Genomic DNA, 18,554 nt, shown 5'->3' with positions numbered 1-18,554 from the left:
AACATAGTTTCTTATATGCAATTTCCTAGGTGTTTTTTAAAGTAAATTCTATTCTATATAGGTTTGAATACTGCGCTTATCACCGTAGTATATGAAGGCCTTCAAGCAATGCCTTAAACAACATGACTATACATATGTCATGTGGTATTTGTTCTCTCATCCATTCTCCAGAGGGAGAAGCGTGTGAGGTGCAGTGTCTTGTTTTGGTATCTGTTTTTTTGTTTTTGTTAAATATACTAGTTGCTATGTGTTAATATTAGAGAAGGCAAGGTCAAAAAATGTCTTGCACTTGGAGTGGAAAGTAGTGAGGTTTGTGATAGTCCTTAGTTCTAAAGGGAGTTAATTCTACACTCCCAGACCACCTGCAAAGGTTCTGTCTCCCACACGGAGAGGCTCTACTCATATTGTTGAGAATTCCACTGCGCCACAGGAGAGAAGCTGTTGACCATGGTCTTTGTCCAAGAACTGTTAAATGATCTTTTAGATATTATATCTCGAGTGTCCGAAGAAATGAAACTGAAGCAGGCACACCTGCCTTGCTTTTGCCTGCTGCAGGAGGGTGCTCCAGGAGGGGCTGCCCTGTGACAGGTTGTTATATCCTGGAATGCAATCCAGACCTGTGAGTTGTGGTGTCTCTGTCTGCCCTGTAATCCTGAGTGCCCAAAATGCTCTGCTGCTGTAACTCTCTTGTGTGGGTTCTTCCAGACAGCATACAAGCATGCACTGTGTGTCTCTGTGTTAAGGAGCTCTGACTCAGGAGTTCTGATTCCAGTAGCCTGGTTGTTACACCACTGCCACACTCTGGCCTCCACCAGCCTTGGTTATACCTGACAAGATGACCCCAACAATCCCCAGTCCCAAATTGTCCGAAAACCATGTACTGTGCAATGTTTATCCCTCTCCTGAACCATGCAGAAAGATATTAAGGTTTGTTTGTTTCTTTGAAAATACAATACCTACCAGCTTGCCACATTTACTGGAGTTAACATTCACTTTAAATCAAACACAGCACTGGGTTTGTTTAAATTAAAAGTAAAACAAATTTCTTAACTGAAGAAGATAGTATTTTAACTGAGTGTAAAGGATAGAGCTAGAAATGGTTACAAGCAAATAAAGATGAGAAATGCTTTTTTAGAGGTTAAGACTTAACAAAACTAGGTACAGCCTTCATTCAAGGTAGTTTCCTTACCAATCTACCTTCCAGCAAGAGGGCTGATCACCCGTTTGCTCAGAATCTCCCACAAAGTCCAAAATGTTTGGTTTCTTTGCAGGGGCAGCTCCAGGCACCAGCACACCAGGTGCTTGCCTGGGGCGGCAAGCCACGGGGGGCGCTCTGCCGTTTGCCACGAGGGCAGCAGGCAGGTTGCCTTCGGCAGATCTCCCACAGGCGTGCCACCAAATCTGCGGGACCGGGGACCTCCTGCAGGCAAGCCACCGAAGGCAGCCTGCCTGCTGTGCTTGGAGTGGTAAAATACCTAGAGCCGCCCTTGTTTCTTTGTCATCTTTGTTGACAGATAACCTGAGGTTCTGTGCACCTTTGAAATATATTCTTCCAAAGATTAACCCCCTAAGTAAAATTCATTCAAGCTGTGAGGAAGACAACATGGAGTTTGGTGGTGAAGGAAGTTCCATGCTGGTTTCTTCCCCTGCTGGTGTTTGCTAAAATGCAAATTGATCTATTCCCTGAAAACTCAACCTCCGAGCATCACAGCAGAAGGAAATCTCCTCACCCTATCTGCTTGATGGTCCTGTTTATCTTCTATGTAAATTGCATCCCATTGTCTGTTAATGTACCTTGGAAATACCTTCCACGTGGCAGAAGCACATTTCTTTGTCTAGAGTGTAGTAACTTTAACCTTTCCTGGCAGACACATTTTGATAACATAATTTTGCATGTTTGTAATTATCCTCCATACATATACCACACAATAATGTTAACGATCAGTATGTTGTTAGCTTGCTGTTGCATTGTGATGCTGTTAGGATAACGGAAGTATCCAGAACTTCTTGATGAGTGGATGTATTAAACTCTGAGAAATCAGATGGGCTGTTGGTGGGCAGTTGCAGACAGAGAGGACTATCCTGTTTGACAAGGCTTCCTGAATGTGTGTGATCTTTTCAGCAAAGTAGGATGATAGTTATTTGCACTGTTTGGTGCTTAGCTCTGATGCAGACTGTAGGCACTCAGGATTAATGAAGCAATTTACCACCCTAGATCGCTCCTTGTGGCACGATTTGGCAGCCTCAGTAGAGGTCAATAGGAACATTCTCTTGGCCAGTAATACAGGCTTAGCATAGGCTTTGAGGAATTTGTTGTTTCATACTGTCTGAATCAGCCTTTGTTTTAAGCCATCAGTGCTTGAGTTTCTGCTCTTCACCCACACAGGATATCTGAAAACCAAGGAGATCTGTGTGAGTGATGGTGAAGAAGGGGCCATTTGTAAGGCCAGTGTGTCAATGGCTGAGAGCACTGTAGAATGGTAATGATTCTCCAAGTCTTTGACTGGTTATGATTTATCTGGTTTTAGAATTTGTTGGAGTCCTTAAGGTTAAATCAGGATCATTGGTCTTTTCTGTTTCTAGAGTGCTGGATGGTCTCTTCCCACTCCCTGTATGGGGTGATGGTGTGGCCAAGACACTGGGTAGGTTGGAATGTCTTCTATCATGATAGCTAGGCTGGAGATCATGTCCAGGATATGACCAGCTGTGTGGGTTGGACTAGAGATGACCTGTGAAAGTCCTAGTGGGACAAGTGAGATGAATGTTGCAGGTTTTGCATCTGCAGCCTTGTTAGTGTGAGCATTGAAATCTCCCAGGATGACAAGTGTGGGGTATTTCACCATGACTGACAAAGTGTCAGTGAACTCTTTTATGAATCTTCTTGTCTGTGGTGGTCTGCAAATAAGCATAAAATCTATGTTGACTTTGGTTTCTATTGTCAGATGAATGAATTCAAATGAAGTTGTCTTACCTCACCTGAAGACATCTCTTGCTTTTAATATTTGCGGAGATGATGAATGCCATTCTCACCTGCTTTCTTATCCTGTCTAGGTCTGTGGTGTACTGACTGTCCTGGAGGGTGGGGTGTGTGTCTGAGGTGGGCTAGCACGGGGCCTGCAGTGTCATCCAGACAGGTCTCATTGATTAACATTATATCAGGCACTTCATCACTGATGAAGTAATGTATTGTTGGTAGTGGCAGATCTTGCATTGATCAGCATCAGCTTTAGTTGTGCAGAGCTGTCCCTGATCATGTGTCAACAGTACCTGAATACAGAACCTTCAGTAGTAAAGTACAGAGTTCCACCACTTGATCCACCAGACTAACCATATGGGATTGTAAGAGAGATGTTTTTTCCTACATGAGAAACACTAGAGGAGGTTGAATAACACTTTGAAACAGTGGGTGACCTATGCATGAATAGAAGAATTGGTTGACATTTCCCTGCCTCATGGAAATTTTTGACTTTTTGGCAAAAACTAGAAAACCAAAATATTTAAAATTAGAAATGTCAGCACAGTGCCTTATGGAAGTGGTAGTCCAGGTACCTCATGTTCCCAGTCTCCTCTATGGGCTGTGTTGTTTCATCAGACTACAACTTCTATTATGCACCACAGTCTCCTCTTTTCGGGTTCTTGTCCAGTTCTTTCTTCATGTGATATCCCAAAAGGGAAATGGTCAGTGTCTTTCTTTCCCTGTCCTACTACCACAGCTAAACTGGCAGCAGCTGGGTGGACCCTCTGCTCCTAGGAGTTCCCAGTGCAATGTAAATGTGACTCATACAGTGTTCGAGCTGTGTGTGTAATGCTGAACTGAGTGCCTTCACTCTGCTCAGGGTTTGGAGCATACTAGGAAAAAGGGTAACTTTCTGCAGTTTATAATTAGGCCAACTTTGAATGGGATTTCATCTCACTAGCAAAAGGCATCTCTCTGATCTCAGGGCTGTTCCGCTGCCAAAATCCAAGTCCTCCTGCAAGTAATGGAGTTGTTAGAGGTTCTCAAAACAAAAAAGGTTGCAGGAATATATATTAGACAGTGTTAGGAAACATGAATGGAGAGCACTGCTTAGAACCTTTTTCTAATATGAAAGAGAGAGTGGTGTAGAGAGGGAAACAGTGGGGTCCAGCAGCCAAAGTACCAGGGTAGGGGGTGGGAGAGTTGGGTTCTGTTCCTGGCTGTGAGCCCACGGGCCAGGTGGGACAAGTAGCTTCCCCTCAGCAGCCTGGTCTTTCCTCTGCCTCCTTGTGTGTAAGGTCCCTGGGGCTGGACCTGCCTAGCGCAAAGGCCCCCGGTCTCCCTGGGGACGCGAGGTGTCGCTCTCGGGACCCTGGGGGAGGCTGCGAGGCACTAACGGAGCCAGTAGCAAAGGGAGGACACTGGAGACCTGCGGCCTGGGCGGCACCTGCCCGCCCTCTCACCGGCCCGCCCCTTCTGTCCCTCGCCGGCCCTGCCGGGGGGGCTGCGCCTGCGCGCTCGCTGAAGGGGCTGCTGCTGCTCCGCGCCCGGCGCTCGGACCCGGCTGGCTGGCGGGCGGCGGGTGAGAGGCCGGCGGCGGGGCAGAGCTATGAGCTCCCGGAAAGGTACCGTCCCGGGCGGCTGCGGGAGCCCGGCAGCGGTAGCGGCTCCTCGGTGGGGGGCTGAGGAAAGTCCCCGCGCGCCCATTAACCTGTGCCCGTCTCTCCCCAGTGCTGGCCCTGCAGGCCCGGAGGCGGCGGCCCAAGCAGCCCGCGGCGGCCGGCAGGAGGGACAAGCACAAAAAGTGAGTGCGGCGCCTCCCGCATAACCCGCCGAGCCCCCCATTCCTCTAGGACGGCCCCTTATATTCGCCGGGACTCCCCCCCTGCGGGACTCCCCATATCCCGACGGGACATCCGGACCCCCCCATCCCTTCCGGACAGTCTCCCCCCGCGGGACCCCCATAGTCTGCCGGGATGCCACCCCATGCGACTCCCCATATCCTACTGGGTAGGGACTTCCAGACTCTGTATATCCTTTGGGTACAGCCCCCTCACGGAACCCCCCATTTCTCTGGGGCAGCCTCCTCCCTGGGACTCCCCATATGCTTCCAGCATGGGGCTCTCCCAGAACCCGTTGACATCCCTTTGGGACAGCCTTCCCCCCACAGGATCCCCCCATTCTGCTGTCATCGGGTCCCCCACAAACCCTCACCCCCACACGACTCCTCATATCCCAATGGCATTGGGTCTCCCAGGAACCCTCAACATCCCTTTGGGACAGCCTCCCCCCCCCCAGACTCCCCATATCCTGCTCGGATGGACCTCCCATGGGACCCCCATATCCCTCCAGACAGCCCCTGGTGTCCCCAGATCCTACTGGGAAACTCCCCCCCGACTCCATCTCCCCCATATTCCTCCAGATAGCGGTCTCCGAGCCACCTCATATCTCTCTATGATAACCTTTCTTGTTCCCCCTATATCCTGCCAGGATAGCCCCCCACCACGGGGCCCTGAAACCCCCCATATCGTACTGGTGTGGGCTCTTCCATATCCTGCTGGGACAGACCTCTGTCTTTCTGGAACAGCCCCCCCTGGAATCTCTAGTATCCTGTGAGGAGAGTTCTCCCAAGATTCACCCCCCACCAATATTTCTCCAGAACAGCCACTCCAGGGCCCTCCCATATCTCCACTGGGCACACTTCTCCCTGACTGGGCACCCCTCCCATGTCCTGTAGGGGAATCCCTCCTGACTTGGGTGCCACCCTTCCCACCAGAACATACCCCTGCTGGGGCACCCAACAGTTCCCCTAATATGCTACTGAGAGAGATCCTCTCCTTTGCCCCAGCCAGCTGGAACAGGGGGTACCCTGCCTACATAGCCCATTGGGACAAGGTATCTCTTTCTGTGCACCTATCCCTCATCCTGCTGGGACAGAACACCCTTGGACACTCTTTCATCTTTGCAGGGCACGTCCCTCCCATACCTCTGAGATCTGCCTGGATAGACACAACCTCTCCCCCCCCTCCCCATTCCCTCTAGGGGACACAAGGAGAGATGGCCCCTCCCAGCGCTGGCCGTAGTACTCCCACTGGGATACCAGTCCGCCCCATATTTCCCTATACTTCCCCAGAGGACCAGACCAAATGGGATACCTACTCTCCCAATAGCCCCTTTTACTCTTGGGACCCACTAGAATATATGCTCCTCCATGCTTATGGGCATCCCCCATCCAGCTCTTCATATCACCCTCATATAACCCACAGCCCCATGGGCTTCTCCATAAAATCCCATCAGACATTACATGTCTTTATTAGATTACTTTTTTGCCACGTTCTTTATCTGCCCCCCACCCTCCTCTCGGTGTGCCGTATTTCCATGGGTCTCCTCCCAGGACATGTCTCTCATCTTCATTTTTTTCTTCTGGATTTATGTAGAAAGTTATAAAGAAACAGATTCAATCATTCTGGTGCAGTCTCTTCCTGCCCCTTCAGGGATGGGTAAAAGCAGCAGAGGTTTAAAACTTTTGCTGTGTTGTTCTTTAGATGTGGATAGTAGCTGTGCATCCTCTTCCTGTTCTGCTTCTGCTGTATGTTTCCAATGCTGTGTGAAAAAAGCATTGTGCTTTCAGTCATATTAAACATTTTTTTAATGTAAGAAACAAAGTTTGTGGCACAGTTGTACTATGTGGTTGGTTCTGTTATTTCCAAAAAACATTTTGGAAGGAAAGTTTGTGATCATCTTATACAGAGTTTGTATGCTTTTGTTTATCACTTCAGAAACAAGTATTTCTCAGAAATGATTTGACATTGTGTAGAAACTTTGTTACTTCTAGATTTTGTACTTTGGTTTTTTACAATTTTCATGAGTCAATATCTGTTTAGATGTGATAACTACAAAGTGGATAACTTTAACTGATGCTTCAATAAAAAATTACAATGGTTAGTATGCTTTTGGTGAGTGCTGCCTTGTGACTTTGTTTTAGTGAATGAATTAATTAAATGACATTATGTTAAAACATACTTTTACTGAGCACAGAAGTAGAATATTTTTTCCCTGTTAAACCACGGGGCAAACTGGGTGCTGGTAAGTATGAGTGTCCAGTGAGTTGATGGCACAATCCGTTCCTGGCCATTTGCCATACCGAGTTGGCATTTCCAGATGCAATGCCCCAATCTATTCTGTTGCCTTGGGAAACAGTGGCTTTGCTACAGTAAACAGTTTTTTCATTTCTTTTCTGCTGTGTATAATTTCTTGTCCCTTAACCCTTTTACATTATCTAGTCCTTTTTTTTCTGGCTTACTCTTTTGGGTAACAATAAAGCATCTCAACGTAAAATTCTGAACGATGTCGCTCTTTTGAACACTATGGTGTAGTTTTGTCCCAAAATTTTGTTAACGCTAATATTCAACTTGATTTTGGGAAATAATAATAATACACTGTGTGGATTTTCACATTCCCTTGGCTTGCTTTTAACCCAAACACTAGAGTATTGTGATCTCAGAATAATGGGTGGATTTGGTATGCACGACATACAAATTGCATTTGTAAATCCCAGTGTGTGAGGCAAGGGAGTCATCAAAGCTGTTGATAGAACTTTGTGTGAAACAGTTTGTGTTGAACTGCAGGTCTTACTTTGCAAAGGGACTGTGAAATGATACCTTCAACTGATTTTCTCCCTATATGCTTTGTAGTAAACGTACTTGTTTAGTGTTCTTTATTTCTCAGCATTACAGAGCCAGCATAACTGTGTGGGAGACCTGGGTTCTGTTTGTCTCTCAAATACAACTGAATTGTAAGGCCTTGTAATCCTGCTGTAGTCCTGCAATATACTAAGGACAAAATTTTTAAACTTGGGTGTTTAAATTTAGCACATGGATACAAAGGTTGTTTGTGGAATCCATGCAATGTACAGTAAACCTCATAGTAAAAAGCAGCATATGTCTGTTGCAGTGCATTGTTCTGTTTGCTGAGACTTAGAATCCTAGAACATCAGGATTGGAAGGGACCTCAGGAGGTCATCTAGTCCAACTCCCTGCTCAAAGCAGGACCAATCCCCAACTAAATCATCCCAGCCAGGGCTTTGTCAAGCCTGACCTTAAAAACCTCCAAGGAGGGAGATTCCACCACCTCCCTAGGTAACCCATTCCAGTGCTTCACCACCCTCCTAGTGAAAAAGTTTTTCCTGATTTCCAACCTAAACCTCCCCCACTGCAGCTTGAGACCATTACTTCTAGTTCTGTCATCTGCTGTCACAGAGAACAGTCTTGATCCGTCCTCTTTGGAACCTCCTTTCAGGTAGTTGAAAGCAGCTATCAAATCCCCCCCTCATTCTTCTCTTCTGCAGACTAAACAATCCCAGTTCCCTCAGCCTCTCCTCGTAAATCATGTGCTCCAGCCCTCTAATCATTTTTGTTGCTCTCCACATCCTTCATGTAGTGTGGGGCCCGAAACTGGACACAGTACTCCAGATGAGGCCTCACCAGTGTCGAATAGAGGGGAATGATCACATCCCTCGATCTGCTGGCAATACCCCTGCTTATACAGCCCAAAAATGCCGTTAGCCTTCTTGGCAACACGGGCACACTGTCGACTCATATCCAGCTTCTTGTCCACTGTCACCCCTAGGTCCTTTTGTGCAGAACTGCTGCCTAGCCGTTCGGTCCCAAGTCTGTAGCAGTGCATGGGATTCTTCTGTCCTAAGTGTGGAACTCGGCACTTGTCCTTGTTGAACCTCATTAGATTTCTTTTGGCCTAATCCTCTAATTTGTCTAGGTCCCTCTGTATGCTATCCCTACCCTCAAGCGTATCTACCACTCCTCTCAGTTTAGTGTCATCTGCAAACTTGCTGAGAGTGCAGTTCACGCCATCCTCCAGATAATTAATGAAGATATTGAACAAATCTGGCCCCAAGACCAACCCTTGGGGCACTCTGCTTGATATCGGCTGCCACCTAGACATGGAGCCATTGATCACTACTCATTGAGCCCGATGATCTAGCCAGCTTTTTATCCACTGTATAGTCCATTTATCCAGCCCATACTTCTTTAACTTGCTGGCAAGAATACTGTGGGAGACTGTATCAAAAGCTTTGCTAAAGTCAAGGAATAAACACATCACTGCTTTCCCCTCATCCACAGAACCAGTTATCTTGTCCTAGAAGGCAATTAGGTTAGTCAGGCATGACTTGCCCTTGGTGAATCCATGCTGACTGTTCCTGATCACTTTCCTCTCCTCTAAGCGCTTCAGAATTGATTCCTTGAGGACCTGCTCCATGATTTTTCCAGGGACTGAGGTGAGGCTGACTGACCTGTAGTTCCTTGAATCCTCCTCCTTCCCTTTTTTAAAGATGGGCACTACATTAGCCTTTTTCCAGTCATCCGGGACCTCCTCGGATTGCCATGAATTTTCAAAGATAATGGCCAATGGCTCTGCAATCACATCCGCCAACTCCTTTAGCACCCTCGGATGCAGCGCATCCGGCCCCATGGACTTGTACTCTTCTACCTTTTCTAAATAGTCCTGAACCACTTCTTTCTCCACAGAGGGCTTGCCATCTCCTCCCCATATTGTGCTGCCCAGTGCAGTAGTCTGGGAGTTGACCTTGTTTGTGAAGACAGAGGCAAAAAAAGCATTGAGTACATTAGCTTTTTCCACATCCTCTGTCACTAGGTTGCCTCCCTCATTCAGTAAGGGGCCCACACTTTCCTTGACTTCCTTCTTGTTGCAATGTCTCATCCTAGGAAATCATTCTAGGATGCAACCATTGGCTTTCTGAAATAGGAAATGCTCCAGAAGTTGTAACATTTCATATAGGGCCACTATGAGGTAGGTGTGTTGGAACTAAATATGTTGCTTTTACAACTATAGGCTGGTTCAGCATAGGTCCACTAAAAATGCATTATTTCGATTTGCCTTTTCAGGCAGAGGCACTCCTTTTCACATGCAGTTGGACTGGAGGGTGAATCCATCATGGTGAAGGGCAGGAGGCATTAGTGTGCTGCAGTGGTGTGTCCCCTATTTTGTTCTGATTTCTCTATTTTATTTTCCTATGCTGTTTTCTAAAAGAGTCTATAGAATGATGTAAACTGCATGGCCAGGGTCTGTCTGACTGTGGATTTTGAAAGCTTCTCCCATCCATCTGTAATGCCTTCTTCTGCCTTTCCCCTCCAGAAGAGGACAGTTGGAGTGGAAGCTATTTCCCTTCTAATTTATTTATTTATTTTTTTAGCTACAGCAAAGTATCGTGGAATGGGGGAGAGTATCTCACAACCTCTGTTCAAACAAAATAAATCGGATGGATAGCAATGGCATGTTTTAGCCATTGGATACTCAAGAACTACAAGCTATGGAATGTGCAGTAGATAAATTAAGGTGGTCAGACAATGTATCTGACAATGTCTCTCTTTCATGAATTCTTAAATGTTCTAATAGATAAGACGTTTATATCTGGCCACATGCCGGTTTGCTTATTACAATATGAAAATATACTTTTTGATCACTTCAGTAAAATTTGCCTTGGATTGTAGGTTGAATGGGGAGCAGAACTGTCTATGGCCTTACACAGATTATCAAGACAGTGTGTGAACACTGGATTCTGAAGGTGCTCCCACTTCCAAAGATAAATGTTCCATACTCTGCAATTTAGTTGCTTGTCTGCATGATTATGCTTGTCTCAGATAAAAGTTTCAGTCCAAATTTCAGACATGTTGTGTCTGCTGATACTGGAGAAACACATAAAGCAGGGGTTGGCAACCTTTCAGAAGTGGTGTGCCGAATCTTCATTTATTCACTCTAATTTAAGGTTTTGCGTGCAGTAATACATTTTAATGTTTTTAGAAGGTCTCTTTCTATAAGTTGTATGTAAAGTAAATAAGGTTTTTAAAATATTTAAGAAGCTTCATGGAAAATTAAATTAAAATGCAGAGCCCCCTGGACCGGTGGCCAGGACCTGGGCAGTGTGAGTGTCACTGAAAATCAGCTCGTGTGCTGCCTTTGCCTACCTCTGAAATAAAGTAAACCAATCAGAACAATGGAAGAATGGATAATACCAAGTTTTCTGAACCCGTATGTTCTGAAAAATACCACATCATACTGACCAATGTCAAACAAGTTTCGCCCTACCTTCCCTTCAGCCAGAAGAGATAGTCCTTACACCATGCTCCAAAGATGATCTTTCATGATCTGTTAGATCAAATAGAGAGGTTCTGGAGATAAGAGGTGTCCAGTATACATTGCCCTACTTCCACTATTATTTTCATCTCCTGGACTGTCTGCTGTGTACTAGATACTGTGCAAATGTTAAAAGAAGGGATATTTCTTGTTTCTTGCCATCTAAAAAGATATAGACAGTGGGTTCAGCATAAAGTAAAGTAGCCCTGGCCTATCAGAAGGAGCAGTTTAGCTGTTTTAGTCTTATAGAAATTGACTGAGGCGCTCTCTGGAAAGCTAATGTTAATTTTTAATGAATTGTGAAAAACTGGGGAGGAAGGAAGCCAATGTTATGTCAGTATTTAAAAAGGACTTATGGGATGATCAGGGTAATTATAGGTTGGTCAGCCTAACACTGATCTCGTGCAAAAGAATGGGACAGCTGTTGTGGGACTTTGTTGTTAAAAGATGGAAACATAATACCAGCCAGCCTAGTTTCATGGAAAATAGAAATTAACTCAGCATTCATTTCCTCTTTATACACATCTCTATCATAATATTTCCCCTGAGAATATTAGGGGTAATAACACTCAAAAGTGTGCTGAGATCTTCAAAGACATATAGTAAGGCAGGGCAGCTCAGAGGACCTCACAAAAATAACCAAATGTAGATGAAGGATTTGAGAAAAAGATGCATCACTTATTTTTGCATCCCTCTATCCCGGTTCTAATCCTGCCTAGCTCTCATCTTTTACTTTTTTCCCCCTGTGCTATCATTTCAATAATTACTTGTATTGCAGTAATCTCTAGAGGCCACACTCAGGATTGGGGCACCACTGTGCTAAACAATTTTAAAAATTTTATACATTTCTCTGCCCTCTCTCCTTGACTTTAATCTGTGTACACAGTGTTCTAGCCATTCCTAAATTTAATTCTTTATTTTACAATTGACATCAGCTTCTGTCCATTTCAACTGACTTACCCAGCCTCCTGTTCTCCCCTGTTGTTTTTCCACACAATCCCTAACTTCACTCTCTGGTTCCTCCTTATGGCTCTGCTAACCATCATCCCTCTAACAAGTTCAAAGAGGAGTGGCTTTGTTAATGTTTCTGGAGCACTGGCGTTGTGAACAATTGCGCTTGCCACTGTCTAAACTGCGAAGGTGCCCCTGGTGTCTGAGCCCCACCCTTGGGAGTTACTGTCCAGATGGTGTAAGGAAGGTAAGGTAGAAGGGCAAGAATGGGATAACATATTACATACCTTATTGTAACATTATTACATTACAACAACCAATATGTACTGTAACATGACAAAATTGCAATCTGACAAATTTTTGTCTAGCAGTGTTTGTTTGGGAAGACTGAGATTTTCAGACTAAATGTGTACTTAAGGTTAGTAAAAGTACTTTGTACAAATAGTATCTTGTTACTGAACTGCATATTTTCTAAATGTTTCATAGACTTTTAGCCAATAGCTGTTTGTGATAATAGTGGGGAGTCAGGTTGCTGAAACTCAGTGTGTTCATTAGAAATGTACCCCTAGGTTTTGTTCATGTCATGCTTGTCCCTTTTCAGCAAATAAATTGGCAACTTTTGATTTGGTATAGAAATTCTGGATAAAGAACAAATGTTTTTCAATAAAATGTCATGTTTAGTGTCACTTCTGAGATGATCTTGTTTGGAAGGTGCCTGTAAAAAGCAATCTTGAAGAAATCTCTAACTCTTGAGAAATAAAACTGCTTATTGATGGTGTAGTTGTTTCACAGTTTTTTCTCATCCAAAAAACTATTAGTAAAAACACTAACTTTTCTAAGATACGGGAGACTGAGTTTTTCTTTGTCCTCAGGGATAGGAAAATAACATTGACTTTAAACTATGGTATTGAGTGTCTCATTATCATTTTAGAATTCTGGCAAACAGTAGGCAAACCTTGCATTGACTATAGCCCAGGGTTGTTGAAGTCCTTGGTTTTGTTTTGTTTGTTTTTTGTAACCTTTCTGTTGTAGTTGCAGCAGTGATAAAAGCCAGAATTTTTACATTTACAAAATCTGCGTGTTAATTTGTAATATTGGAATCACTTATATGAAAACTAGCAAACACAAACCTTAATAAAAATTGTACCATATTGTCTGTATATTCTGTTAATTGTTCAAAAGAGTTGCATCTTCCTTGTGCCATTTCGTGAAACAGTTGCCATTTTCGCCTTTCTCTTTCTCCTTTGGCCTTAACCTAACTAGTTTTACGATGGAATTTGATGAATTTATAAACAGGATTATATGACTGCGATAGCAGGGGACTGGACTTGATTACCTGGGAGGTCCTTTCCAGTCCTATTTTCCTTTTCTGCCTTCTTGTCTCATCTTTTGTTCATACATTTCCCCCACCCTGTTTGTCATCTTTGCTTGTTCTTTGTTTCCCCCTGTCACTCAACTGAAGGTGACATGCTACATGGGGACGCTACTTGTGGCCCCTTGTGGGCTGTATGTTTTTGTGGCAAAGTGCCACAGGAGTAGAGAAGAGAACGTTAGGTCGTGAGCTGATCTTGCAGCCCTATGTGCTTGAGGTTCGCCTGTTGTGTACTGTGCCTCCCTTAAAGGTTGCTACAAGTGCTGGAAGCATATTAACAGAGGAGTTTATAGGACAAATCCAGCGTGATGTATTTTTCTCTATTCTTTCTGTTCTCTGCGCTGTGGCTCTTCCTCTTTCAGGCTGTTCAGTAGGGAAACCATGCCTTATTGTATGCATTTATATAGTGGAGCAAAGTTAAAGTTGCTGTGGGATCCTTAATTCTGAATTTCCTGACTTTTTTCCCTTCATTAAAATCTCAACCTAATTATTGCTTTAACATAGTCTTTGTATATAACTTACTTTATTCTGGCACAAAAAATTATATTTAAATTGGCTTTGGTGATCTAACCCTGACACGTGCACTACATAATTAAATGAAAATCTTTAAGATGAGGCATGAATATTCCACACAATTTATACATCAGTGAGTTAAAATACTGATGTAAAATTTCAGCTGACACATTTCAAAAATAGACTGACCTATGAGCTACACTACGCACTTATGAATGCTTTCATTATCCCCATTACTAATTATGTACTTTGTAATACAGGAGCAGACTGGTAAATTCTTAAGGTAAAATCTGTAGAAAAATATTAATCCGGGAACAAATCTTGCAGTATGCAGTAAACATCTTTGTAAAACTTCAGAATGGACTAATCCTGTGAGAGTTTTGTTATGAAACTTTGAGCAGAATAGAGTGTTAAGTTATGCAATTTCAGATCATAAATATAATAAGGTCCTGTACTCTTTCTTTAGACCAGTATATCAATGGCTCATCAGTATGCTTTTTTCTACTTTGCTTATTCAGAAATATTTTCACAGCTAATGTGTAATTTTCTGTTAAATGCTCCAGAAAAGGGCGAGAGAGAAGCTCACATGGACATAATTTGGTAGTGTTTTGCTTTAGCAAAGTTTAGGCTCATGTATAGGGAAGCATGAATGTGACTACTGGAACTGTCCAAAGTAAGTGTTTTTTGGAAAATTTTGTACTTAGGCTGTCATAACCTAGTCCCAGATTTGGACCTTAGCGTCCAAAATATGGGGGTTAGCCTGAAAACCTCCAAGCTTAGTTACCAGCTTGGATCTGGTAAAGCTGCCACCACCCAAAAAATTAGTGTTTTGGGGCACTCTGGTCCCCCCCAACAACCTTCCCTAGGGACCCCAAGACCCAAATTCCTTGAATCTTATAACAAAGGGGAATAAACCATTCCCCCCCCCTTCTCCCTTCCAGGTGTTCCCTCCCTAGGTTCCTGGAGAGAGACACAGAAGCAAGCTCCGTGAATCTAAACAGAGGGACTCCACCCTCCCCGTTCCCAGTCCTGGAAAACAGAATTACTTCCCTCTTCACCCAGAGGGTATGCAAAGTCAGGCTAGTAAATCTAACACACACAGATTTCCCCCTGACTTCTTCCTCCCACCAATTCCCTGGTGAGCACAGACTCAATTCCCTGGAGTTCCCCACTAAAGAAAACTCCAACAGGTCTTAAAAATAAAGCTTTATGTAAAAAGAAAGAAAAATACATAAAAATGGTCTCTCTGTATTAAGGTGACAAATACAGGGTCAATTGCTTAAAAGAAATATGAATAAACAGCCTTATTCAAAAAGAATACAATTCAAAACACTCCAGCAACTACACACATGTAAAATACAAAAAAACATATAAATCACTATCTGATCTTTTGTACTTACAACTGGGAAACAGAAGATTAGAAAAGCAGGAAACAGAAATCCTCCCATAGCCGAGAGAGAGACAGGCAGAAGACAAAGAACTCAGACGCAAACTTCCCTCCACCCAGACCTGAAAAAGTCTGGTTTCCCGATTGGTCCTCTGGTCAGGTGTTTCAGGTTACTTCTTTCCAGGTGAAAGAGACATTAACCCTTAGCTATCTGTTTATGACATAGGCAGATTTCTTAGTTTTATATGTGTGTTATTTCATAGCTGATATCTATTTTTGTTATTTATGACAGTGTCCCTCTGAATGGCCTCTTGTTTCTCTTTAGGTAAGATGTATTGAAGGCAGACCACATTAGTCTAAATTTCTTGCTTACCTTTAATTACATCAGCACTTGCTGTATAACACGCATGTAAGCTCTTGTTCTATTTCTTTTTCTTACAATAGAGTATACAACCCATAATAAGGGAGCAAACATATGCAATTCAGGAAACAGTATCAGATAAAGTAAAATGTTCATAGTGTGTTTAATACTCTCTAAATATGATAGAGAAAATTTTATTCTCAAACCACAGATCTGCTTGTCTTTAGGAGCTTTGACATTTTGCCAGTTACTCAGACCTTCAGCTAGGGTTTCTTCAAAAGTACTTTGACCTCTCTGTGGCTCTTTGGGGTTATGAGTATGCACGTCTCAATTTCTCAACCTCTGGGGCTCATACTGTTAATTAAGGGCCAAAATCAGACTTCAACTAACAGACTATGCATGTCACCAGACCTTCACCACTGTTCCACTCTATCACATATATAGGGCCCTTTGTTTTTGGTTTCTATTTTATTTAATTTTTCCTGGGAATTTATCCGCGTTTATTACTACAACAAAAACAGGTGAAAATCGGTGGAAAAAACTATTAATATTTTTGTGGGTAAATATTGAGGTTTATTTTGGTGGATGGAAGGATAGGGAAAAAAGTATTCAGTAGATTGTGCTTTGATGAATGGAATTCAATGTGGTTTGCTGTAGAACTAAAACAGAACTCAAAATACAATGCCACCTCTGAGTTTAAGAAAGCAATACATCTCTAATACCCAAATACAACTTCTCATTTGTATAAAGAGTTTACTGTTGTAGACTTAGAACTATTAGTCTATACATATTTACATTTAATAATTGGGCTGCACCATTTGCAGTGCATACACTCAACTTCATCCTTTTCTCCTTTTTTAAAAATCTTTCAAATACTTGTGTTCTGAAACATATTCTGATACAGATTTTCGATTTCTTCCCATTTTAGTATGTCAGATCTTTAAACTGTAATCTGGTAACAGCTTGAAATGTCTGTGTGATGGGTCTGAGGTTCATCAGTATGTTCAGATGTACATGCGCTTCAGAGCTTGCATGCATGCCTGTTTGTGTGTATTGTTTAGACTAAGACATAACCTTATTTCAACATGCGGCTTTGCGTACACACACAGGGCTCCCATAAGATGGATTTATAGACTGCCCTTCCTTCTTTTGGCCTTAGATAAAGCTCCAGTCAGGATGAAGAATTTTTTGTTACCTCCCTCCCTACTTCCTTGTATTTATTAGGAGCAATAATTAACTTTATCAACAATTAACTATGATTTTGAGAACAGAATGAAATAATACATAATAATATTTACAATCAAAATAGTCCCCATACCATTGTGAGAACACAACCCAAATCCATTCCCCATGGAATTTTTGTTTCCACAATAGCAAACCCTTTTATCCACTTAATCACTATAATTGCCTTACCACTTCTTTCATAATATTTCTTAAAAGGCTTAACACAATAAGAAGAACGAGATATTTAAGCAAGGCTTGCCTGCCAAAGTTAACCACCCAAATCCACACCAGATAGTGGAATCCTTCCTCACTGCTATATCATCCATTAAATCAAACATTAAATGCACCATTAAGTCAGGTCCCAACATTTGAGATAAGGCTTGTCCTGACTTTAGATTTCCCATACACAAAACCCATCCTCCAGGATGGAACATTGGTCCCGTGGGAAAGCCATATAGTTATCTCCGGCCCTTATTCTACACAGGTGTCTGTGACATGAGAATGGGAGTGGATGCACTGGCTGAGCCTCCAGTTCAGAAATTAACACTCCTCCAAGGATGCAATGACCATCTCAACATACCTCTGTTATTGATAGGGACCACTCCCCTGCCACCATCCAAGGCAAAGACATTCAGTTCTTAAGAACCGCAGCTCTCACCCAACATGGCACTTGTGGCACGAGTGAGTCTCCTATCAGGGCTGCAACTTTCATGTTGAACACCAGGATGATACCATGCCGGGATGATAACAATTTTTCCACATGCCTAGACCAATGCTTGCTTATACATTTGAGTAGTTTTTAATAGGTGGCTGAGTACAACAGTGAGGACCTGACCAACTGTTGCTGAGTTAAGATAATTTCTAACTTGATTAGACGTGCGCCCCACTCTTACCACAATAAACTGTCATTCCTGCTACTAACAAATTTTAACCCAGTCCCTAGTATTAGATTTGAGTAATGGTATTTACAACTGATCCAGTTGCTCCTCCCCAGGTGATTACATCAATAAAACACTGAGAGCCACTGCAGCATTATTAAGATGAGACTGCTTAAAAAAACTTCCAAAAATCACTCAAAACAATTAGTAGACTACATTTCTACATCAATTTTAAACTGGGAATATCAAATGCATCAGTAGTTTAACTACATCAGATGCAGTGGCCTTGGCCACTGGGAAAGCTTCTACCAACTTAGTAAAGTGATCCATGATCACCAGAACATATTCTTTTCCTCTGCCCCATGGCAGGGGCCCAATGAAACCTATTTGTAACTGCATGAAGGGTTGTGTTGGTCTTGGCTGATGTTGCCTTTTCATTTTCACTATGGGAGCAGAATTAAATTGAGCACATGTTACACACCTCCTCACATAATCATGCATATTTGCATTAAGCTTAGGATGCCACCAATTGTTTGACATACGGTGGATCACCCTCCGTGCCCCATCGTGTTTCAACATGTGATACACTTGTATCATTGATTCCATTAGCACATTTGGTAACACTAGTGTGTTCCCTGGCCCTTTCCAAGTGTTATCATCACACAGTTTGCCCCCATTATCCATCCATAACCACTTCTCTGCCCTTGGTGCAGTGTGTTGAATGTCCTGTAATTTAAAAA

At 43.1% G+C, this 18,554-nt stretch overlaps 2 protein-coding genes across 7 annotated transcripts in view; both read left to right on the top strand.

The window, feature by feature from the left end:
• LOC127035616 (uncharacterized) overlaps positions 1-18,554 on the top strand; it is a 147,199-nt gene that overhangs the window by 56,247 nt on the left and 72,398 nt on the right. The gene's annotated exons all lie outside the window — the stretch shown is intronic.
• SRPK2 (SRSF protein kinase 2) overlaps positions 4,518-18,554 on the top strand; it is a 330,809-nt gene continuing 316,772 nt past the window's right edge. For 4 of the 6 annotated variants that reach the window (XM_050925633.1, XM_050925651.1, XM_050925644.1 and 1 more), the window contains exons 1-2: positions 4,518-4,581; positions 4,688-4,760. In XM_050925633.1, the coding sequence (XP_050781590.1) occupies positions 4,566-4,581; positions 4,688-4,760 (89 nt within the window). In that variant the 5' untranslated portion in view covers positions 4,518-4,565. Of the gene's footprint in view, positions 4,582-4,687; positions 4,761-18,554 lie in introns of those variants that run through there. The other 2 variants (XM_050925669.1, XM_050925625.1) reach the window with 1 other exon arrangement.

This window comes from Gopherus flavomarginatus, chromosome 1, assembly GCF_025201925.1.
Source record: "Gopherus flavomarginatus isolate rGopFla2 chromosome 1, rGopFla2.mat.asm, whole genome shotgun sequence".
In the NCBI taxonomy this organism is placed as follows: Eukaryota; Metazoa; Chordata; order Testudines; family Testudinidae; genus Gopherus; species Gopherus flavomarginatus.
The sequence above is the reverse complement of the archived record's forward strand: the minus strand, read 5'-3'. Positions and strand labels throughout refer to the sequence as shown.